Source organism: Prosopis cineraria, unplaced genomic scaffold, assembly GCF_029017545.1.
Source record: "Prosopis cineraria cultivar Desert tree isolate PC_DT_omini unplaced genomic scaffold, ASM2901754v1 PC3, whole genome shotgun sequence".
NCBI classification, from domain to species: Eukaryota; Viridiplantae; Streptophyta; class Magnoliopsida; order Fabales; family Fabaceae; genus Prosopis; species Prosopis cineraria.
The window spans coordinates 13,637,162-13,646,835 of NW_026555334.1; the positions used below are offsets into that span (position 1 = coordinate 13,637,162).

Genomic DNA, 9,674 nt, shown 5'->3' on the forward strand with positions numbered 1-9,674 from the left:
AGGCTAGGTGGATTCATAATTTTTGGCAGATACTTTCTGAAAAAACACTGACCACACTTTGATGAAAAATTACGTATGGATCTCATATAAAGAACTTATCTACCAGTGAGTCCCATGAACTTGAAAAATACAGTTAAGCCCATTAAAACTTGAATGTAATTGAAATTTTAGGTGAAAATTTTTTTAACCCCTACTTACTAAAAATTTAAAAAACGCCAAATTGAAGTTATATTTACCCTGTACTTACAATTGCAACTTGAATTAACCATTTATAAGTAAACATTTTTAATTCACAAATCATATTTTATGTTTTATAAATAATAGGTTAAAGTTATATTTATCCTTCAATTACAACTATAACTCACTATTTAAATGTTGAAATTCTTAATTAACAAGCCATAGTTCATATTTTATAGATAACAAACTGAAGTTGTCATGTATTTTTATCATTCACTTACAACTGTAATTTTATAATTTCCAATTAAAAATTTTTAATTTACAAGTTATATTTCATATTTTATAAATAATAGGTTGATGAAGTCATATTTATTCTTCACTTACAATAGTAACTTCATAATTTATAAATAAAATTCTTAATTAATAAGTCAAATTTTGTATTTTATAAATATAAATGCATTCTTTTTTCAGATATAATTTGATATATTTTAACAAAGTGGTATTGTCTTTACATCACAACCAAAAATTATAAGTGTTAAAAATTTGTAGATAAATTTTTTATATAGGATCTCTAAGTAATTTTCCCCACTTTGATTGGATTTTTTTGGAGAGCTGAGACGCTCTATCCAAAATACGCACTCTTGGATTTTTTTTTTCTTTTTTGCAAATGAAAAAGAAAAACACTTTCTCGTTGAGTTTTGACCTTCTAGAGGGGCATGACACATTGGCATTTGGTGGTTGCTGCTGCTTCCCAGCGTTCCATTTCTTCTTGTGTCCTCTTATTTTCTCCCACATTTTGTTCAAGGCTTTAGTTTTGGGATGGGGACGAATAAAAGTACATGTAGTTATCCAATTTCGTACGTGGAAGAGAGCTTGTGATGTAAGGTTGTGCGAAACTCTTTCAATTCAGCCCATCCTAATTTGACTTAAGATCATCATATTCTATTCGGTTCATATAAATCTTGATCTTTTTGAATTGAAAAAATTAAAAAAATTGAATTTTTTTCAAGTTGAATTAAATAAAAAATTGGGCATCTGAATCACTTGATCCAGTCTCATTCTATTAATTTATTTAATATAATTATAATTAATTTATTTTTGATAAATGCTTCAAATGCAATTGATGTTAAGAAGATAAGTGCATGAAGCTTTATTGAATTTATTTTTAAATTGTTGTTATAATGTAATGTTGTAAAAGTTTACTTAGTATTGTTTTTGTTAAAATTACAAATTTAAATCATTTGAAATGCGACAGAAATATTTTTTTCATGTTATTGAAAATTATTATAAATTTATTATGATTATAAATATTTTTATTATCTTAATTAATTTATCAGGTTAAAATGAGTTATTATCTCTAATAGAGGACCAAGTCTAATCCTGTTAATTTTTAGGTTATCACTAGATAAAACTGAACTACAAAATACCTAACCTAATTTTTTTTATGAAAGAGATTAGATTTTAAGTTAGGTCAAATTTCAATACTATTTAGTACTTTGTGTAGGCCTATCATGATGGTTGAAGACTTTTATATGGGAGAATGTCAAAGGCAAATCAAAAGAATTAATTAATTTAAATTAAATTTTAAGTTTCAAATTTCAGAAATTTACAACTAAATCTCTTAATTTTATAATTCTATTGTAATAAATTTATAATTTATATTTCAAATGTTAACAACAAAAATTTTCTTTAACCGTGTTAAAAATAAATTATAAATGTATTACAAGACAATTACAAATTAAAAAATAAATTTATAAATTTTTAAGATAAACTTATAACTTTTTAAAGTTTAACACTTAAAATTTAATTTGAATTAATTTTTTTTTTTTGAGGTCTCTCTTTTGTGGGTCTCCCCAGTTATATTTATGCCTGCTCTAATTCAGCTTTTTTAGTCTTCAATTTTTTTTTTTTCCTGCCACTTTGAATTTTAAATTCACCCTTGTTGGAACTTGGAAGTTAGAGCTGGCGATTTTTCGACGTAGGTGAACTGATCTGATATCTCCCTGAAGCTGAAAATTTTTCCAAATCCTTCATTGGATGTCTCACCTCTGTTCGAATATGAGAGGCCACTGAACTCCACGCCTTGAAGCACGCAACTAGAAATGGAAGCATCTGAATCAAAGATTCAGTCCACATTCTAAAAATGGCGTGCAACTTTTGTTAACCCATGGTGGGAAATTGCAAAGAACAAAAGTCAAGGATCCAAAAATGAAATACATCTTGAAAACGAGGATGACTTGAAATTCAACGAGCAACCCAAAACTAACCGACCAATTTCTATTCCGCCTCCCCCTTATCTAACCAGTTGATGCTAAATAATTATAAGCAATTTTCATATACAAAGAATTTGAATGAATCGCTTACGGAAAGAAGTAAAAATAATAAACAACGAAAAACCAACTCAGTTTATTTCAAACAACACAGACCATGAAAATTTACAAACATACATAAGCGTTACAACTTATACAACACGACGCTCTCCCTCACATTGACCAGAAAGCAGAACACCCGATTTTACAAACATAGATAATTGAAGACTCATTCACAAAAACATGTATATTCGTCAATACAAAACCAAGAAATCCAGAATGTCATTCTTAACCAGAAATGTCGATGGCTTTGACATCAGGCTTCTTAACCACTGCCTTAGGAACAGTGACAGTGAGAACTCCATTCTCCATGGAAGCCTTAACCTGATCCATTTTAGCATTCTCCGGCAGTCTGAACCTCCTCATGAATTTTCCGCTGCTTCGCTCAACGCGATGCCACTTATCGTTCTTGTCTTCCTTCTCGACGTTCCTCTCTCCGCTTATCTGAAGCACCCTTTCATCTTCAACCTCGACCTTCACCTCCTCCTTTTTCAACCCAGGAAGATCCGCCTTGAACACATGGGCTTCTGGCGTCTCTTTCCAATCAATTCGAGTGCTCACAAATGCAGAGTTTTCCCGGAAAGAAGTGGAAAGAGCAGAGGGAAAAGGGAAATCCTTGAAGGGATCCCATACGTCGAGCGAGAAAGGATCGAATACGTTGCTCCCTCGCCGACCGAAGAAACTTGGAATCAACGCCATTTGCTAATATGCGAATTTAAATAAGAATAACAAAAGAAGGAAAGAGAGGAAAGTGCTCGGCTGCTTGGGATTGCTGCTTGATCAATGACGGTATCGATGTTTCTCTGACGTTCACGAAGGCGGATACATCCGGTATTTAAATCAGTGGGAGGAGATTTTCCGGAAAGGCCTCAACTTTTCCAGATTTTTCTTTCGCGAGTTAGGACTCGGATTTAGAGATACCTTTCGCGAGTTTCAAGCTTTGGAGACCAACTACTGTGGTCCCGTAAGCCCAATTCGTTATATGCGGGTCTTCCTCCGTTTGACCTTTTCGGCACTAATAGTTATCTTCATGTTTCTTACATCACGATTGATTTTTTTTTTTAATCACCATAATTTTATTTGGATTTCCCTCAATATATGTATGATATCATTATACATAGATATTGAAAGGGCTATACATGTACTCCCCCCACCCGAAACCTACACACACACACTTAGGATTTCAAATCAATAAAATTTTCCTTTATTGACACATGTCGCTTTCAATGTTAATCTCAATATAATTTGGCTTGAGGATGGAACAAAATAAATTCCTAATTGCACATTATGGAGCTAATGAAAATATAATTATTTGTGGTGATTTGAATGTATAACTAATGAAAATATAATCATTAGTGTAAAGATTTGTGGTGATCGTCAATCAAAAACAAATTATCAAATTCAATTACACTTTTACACTTGATTGTATATGGTGATTAATTATGATTATGTATCACATGGGTTAGAATTGATTTAATTTGATTTAATTTGTAATCTTGCATATATTTCTCACAAACCAGTTGCCTAATTTCATTTAATTGATTGGTTGATTACTATCACATTTTTGGCTTTGTCTTCTAACGTGGCCTGAATGTAAAGCTGGTGGTTGTTTGAGCATGTTCAATCTAATCTATATATAAAAGCATCCTTTCACCTTATATGAACATTACACAAGCTCCATTCAAGCTTGAATAGTAGGCTGTTGATCTTTCGAAAGACATTTATGATTGGTTCCTAAGATGTTCAGTTGCTTTTGGAACTAGAGCAAGGCTACTACTCCCAACCTATCAAACTGCGTGTTGTAAAGATGTATGATGTTTTGTGGAAGGTTCGATCAACAGTGATAATTGAAAACTTTAACTTCATTGCGTGTGATACAAAGGTGTGGTTCTTTTATCTCCAATTCTAATTTCTAATTTATGTCTTGTGTGTTGTTCACTAAATATTTTTCATTTTGGATTACTCATTATTTATTTAACCCTTTATCACACTTACAAGGACAATACGCTGGAAGCCAAAGTAAAAATTCCGCAGGTTATACCAAGGTTTTCCCACACCTTGCATGAAGAGTTTGCTTATTCTTTTAGAAATCTTCTTGTACGACGTATGTTCAACTCTATTTCAAGTGCAAAGTGCAGAATAGAAAAGGGTTAAATATATTAATTCTTGATACAGGTGGTAAGCCCATGTTACCTTGAATGTAGTAGTCTACAAGGAGGTTTTTAAAAATCTAATTGATGTATAACAATCATTTATTCATTGATATGTTGTACTTTTTTTATTTGTTGAATCTTTATTTAGTGCAACAAACGATTGCATTCATTCACAATAGGTGTTAACAAATTATCTATCATCAAATAGGCGTTTAAAATTAATCCATAACATTGTTACCACAATTTTTTTTCCTCCCATCATCCTTAAATATTATTCATTTTCGTAATAGTTATGTCTTATTGTTTTAGGCATATAACTACTTCATATGTAAATATTTTCACCATCTAACTATTAAAAAAAGTTTCAAAAATAACATCCCATGCACTGTATAGTATTATAAATAATATTAGAGGTAGTTCATGTTCCAAGATATAAGAAAATTTAAAACTTCTAAGGTTTTACTAATAATGTTTTTGACGATTACCCTTTAAATAAAAAGAGAATTAAAATGATTATGAATTTAAAGCTATATTTAATTAATAATGTTTTTAAAAATTTGTATTTTCATTTAAAAAAATAAATATGTAAACTGTAATCGTTAAATTTTATTGATATGAGTAATTTTATACCAAGTCAAATTGTTTTGTAATTTATGATGGAAGCAATATATAATCTTAATACCTTGATTATTAACTAATTTATTTAATTGTAAATATAAAAGGTATTAGGTTGAAACTTGACATTGAGTTATGCAAGCTCCTATAATCACCAAAAACATAAATCTGAGAGGATGGAATTTAATTGTGATTTGATTTCTGTTAAAAACGCGCTCATCATTCTTTATTATTATTAAAAATAAAAAAAAAGAATTAATTGGGCTTGGAGAGCCCAAGAAACTATCTGGATTCTGAACAGTTCCTTCAAGGTCCGTGGGCGGTGGCATTTAAAATCCGCAAACACTCTAATATTCTCAAAACTTCACTGGAAAGTACTAGATTATCCTCCCATTACTTTATATACCCGCCAGGTCCCCTCTCCATCTTACATTGAGGAGAAAGCAAGCAAAAGTTGTCTGCAAAACGCACTTCATCAGTTCACTTCCGATATCCCCTTTTCGTAGTTTCCGTTGATAAGAGATGTCGTTGATCCCGAGTTTCTTCGGTGGTCGACGGAGCAACATCTTCGATCCCTTCTCTCTCGACGTTTGGGATCCTTTTAAGGATTTTCCTTTTCCCTCTACTCTCTCAACTTCGTCTCCCCAAAATTCTGCATTTGTCAGCACTCGGGTGGATTGAAAGGAGACCCCAGAGGCTCCTGTTTTCAAGGCAGATCTTCCTGGGCTGAAGAAGGAGGAGGTGAAGGTCGAGATTGAAGAGGATAGGGTGCTTCAGATAAGTGGAGAGAGGAACGTCGAGAAAGAAGACAAGAACGATAGATGGCATCGCGTTGAGCGCAGCAGCGGCAAATTCACGAGGAGATTCAGGCTGCCGGAAAATGCTAAAATGGATCAGGTGAAGGCTTCCATGGAGAATGGGGTTCTTACTGTCACTGTTCCTAAGGAAAAGGTTAAGAAGCCTGACGTGAAAACCATCCAGATTTCTGGTTAGAAAGTATGAATGCATTGTCGTGTTTTCTAGGTCCGTCTTCGGCAGTGAGATAGTATGTCTACTCTAAGTATAAATGGGTCAATGTCCGTAAGGTAGGGAATTCTGCTTTCTGGTAATTATAACTTTTGGGATGGGATGGATCGAATATGCTGAGATTAGTGTGCCTGCAAATTTACTCTGGTGAATGTGTTCTTGAAGTATAATAAGTTCGTATTACTTTCTTAATTGCTATTTTATTCTTAAATTAGTTCTCTTGCGAAAGTATTTGTTCATTCCCATAACTTTGAATGTGTATATATTTCATTGATGTTTTATTGAAGAAAATCCTGATCTTTATGCTTTATTTAGGGGGGAAACATAAAAGAATGGTCCCTTCATTTTATAGTACAACAAAATTAAAAATCTGGATTCTGTAAAGTGCTTATGTTATCTAAGTTGTTATAATTTATATCTAACCGTTTAAATAATTTTGTTTTTTCATTAAATAAAGTGCGAAATTAAAATTATTAATTAAAATTTTGATAATTTAAATGATACGTGCATTTAATGCTTGAGCACCGTTATCAAATTCAACTTCATAAAATTAAGGAGGTTTTAGCCCATAATTCTTCGAGTAGAGGTGTGCCGTTATCTTAAAGACTTGGTCAACTGGTCATGGATATAATAGAGTTAATTAGGTATGTGTAACGATCAAGATGAAGATAAGCGGCGTGGTGATTGCGACCTAAAATCCAACATCAATGCTCAGAATAAAATAAAATTAAAATACTGATTTTTTTTTTTTGTAGGCCACAAATATGTTAGAGAAATAATATAATGACATGACGTAAGATATTTCGGAGATTTCTAGACTGCAATCCGTCGCCTAATTTTAAGAGTCGACGTATCCTGAGTCAAGCAATTCTGAAGCACACGTAATCGGATGCTCTCATATCTCTCAAATTTGTTTCAGCCCAAGCACCAAAATGTCGTCGTGCGTGACTGCTACAGGTTCGTCAGATTGGACCCAGTGAGGCTTCCATGGAGATAGTGGAGCCTTTACGGGGACGTTACCAGAGGAAGAGATTATTCAAGAAGGTTGAGCTTATATAGCTTATAAGTTTCAAATAATTAAGAAAACTTAAAGTGGTTTCTGGATAAGGTGAATTGCTGGAGATATAACGAGAACATTGTGTCACATGCTTTCGTGATTGAAACTACCCAGTGTAGTATAAGAATGAAAGCCATGTAACTAAAAATACATGTGAAAAGTGGATATCTGCTTATGTAATTAATTAACTTTCTCCAGCCACATGACCTTCGTCAACTTAATTATCATCCCTACATGTTCATGTCAAGCAATAAATTTGTTTTTATCTCTCCCACGATTGGCACAACCATTATCCTGCAGATTCAACATTTTCGTCGTCCTCCAATCATTCTTCGTCACATTCTTGATCTGGAAAATTGTGTCGTAGCAGAAAGCTTGCAGCTACCAAAATCTAGCAGGGCAGATCATAGAAAGCTTCTAATTACGAAATTTAACAGAGTAGATCATATCACCTGTATCGTGATCTATGCTTCGTACTTCCTAGAAGAGCCAATGCTAAAAGCATCTATATCTATATACATATATTGAAGCTCGCGTGACAATATAACTAAATAAGACGGAGAGAGAGCTTTCTCAACTTTTATTATAAATGCTACGTACAATTAAATCTTAAATCCTTACAAATCATCAGCGTCAGCAACTACAAGCTAGCTGCATCAGAATCTGAGTAATTTAAAGAATCTGGGGAGAACATTCGAGCATGTCTCTGCGGATTATTCATCTTGTCGTCTTCACTTTACCACCCAGCAAATCCTAGGAAACTGTAATGAAACGTAAGAAATAAACGTACAGTTAGAACCCACCGGCACGAAATGGTTGACCTTTTTTTGCATTTGAAAACAAATTTCGGCAGAAGCTGATACATATTTTGCTGAAAAGTAATTAGTAGAAGCGAAAGGGAAGAATTAAAAACAGAGAATGTGAATGAAGTGATGGAGATGGAAGAGGACCTGAGAGAACGAAGGGTGAGGTGTGGGGAGAGAAGGTGGAATAAAAAACTAGCTCCGTGAAGGAGGAGGACAAGCCCAGTACAGCTCAGCAGGATTAACCATATCATCATTCCCTTGTAGTTGAAGAAGAACCAGATTCAGAAGCAGGAGTGAACAGAGGAGAGAGAAAATGGGAGGCCAAAAAAGGGATGGAAGAAATAGATTAGAGAAGGGTTGGTATCGGGATAAAGAGGTAATAAAAAACGAGATTAACAAGGGCGGTTAAGGATTATAGAAGAATACGTCGTCGTTTTGAGCTCACCTGCCATTCATAGGTCCTAATTGGTTGATCAGTGAGTGAGGCTGGTCGGTGAGATCGAGTTGACGACCACGTGAATCAATATTCTGTGAAATATGTCCATTGGGGATCATTTGGTATTGCTAATCACTAATTTTTATGTTTGATCAATAGATCATTATGTAATGCGAATGACTTATTGAGAGAGTGTGTCTTTTATACTTCTAAATTTCATACTATTTGTGGGATTTTTAAAGTGGGACCCGTGACACAGTATCATGTAAAATTTAATTTAGATGTTAAGTCAAGATTAAACTATATAATAATACGTGATTTAAAATATATAATTGCAATAAGATCGCAGGTTCAATTCGTTGTGAATACTGCCCCAAAAATCAAGCCATTATTTTATCTGGTCATGTCAACAACTAACTGACATTCCCCAGCAGCTTCTCAATTTTTTTTTTTTTTACTATACACTTGATGAAATCAATTCCAAGGCACTTAAATATAAGCGTTTTTCTCAATTGAAATTCAAATATTAATTAGTCACGCTATAATGAATCATCTCTCAAACATACATATAGAAACCCATGTTACTTGCATAATCTGAAAAATAAATTACGTTATTAAGCATTAACTACTTATAAAAAGTATTAACTTAGTTAAAATATATAAGGTATTTTTTTAAGAGTTAGATGTTAAAAATTATAAAGTATTTTTAATTTTTTTTAAAGTGTAATATTTTTTTTTCAAAAGTGTAATATTAAATAAATTATTTTATATTTATTTTAAGATTAAATACCCTATTAAATAGGGTTAAATATAGAATGATATGATTAGTTTGAAAATAAATAATTATTTTATTAAGAAGTAAAATTCAATTAAAAGTACTTTATATTTTTAACAAAAAAAGTATAACTTATTACAAAAAAAAATCTTTTATCATGCAATCAGATATTTTTTTTCATTTGTAAAAAAAATTGCTCAAAATTTGGTGAGATTCCTATCGATTTATTTTATTAATTGTAGCATAAATTAAATGACAAA

The 9,674-nt window shown here is 32.4% G+C and overlaps 1 protein-coding gene and 1 pseudogene across 1 annotated transcript; one reads left to right on the forward strand and one right to left on the reverse strand.

Annotated features, from left to right (window-relative positions):
• Positions 1–2,718: 2,718 nt before the first annotated feature.
• On the reverse strand, positions 2,719–3,452 carry LOC129307432 (17.3 kDa class I heat shock protein-like). The gene has a single exon (XM_054948395.1). It carries the CDS (start codon positions 3,243–3,245, stop codon positions 2,775–2,777), a length of 471 nt encoding a protein of 156 aa, XP_054804370.1. The 5' UTR covers positions 3,246–3,452; the 3' UTR covers positions 2,719–2,774.
• A 2,288-nt stretch (positions 3,453–5,740) lies between these two features.
• On the forward strand, positions 5,741–6,621 carry LOC129307433 (18.5 kDa class I heat shock protein-like; annotated as a pseudogene).
• Positions 6,622–9,674: the final 3,053 nt, after the last annotated feature.

Coding starts and splice junctions, on each gene's coding strand:
- LOC129307432 (XM_054948395.1), bottom strand. CDS start 3,245: ATGGCGTTGATTCCAAGTTTCTTCGGTCGGCGAGGGAGCAACGTATTC.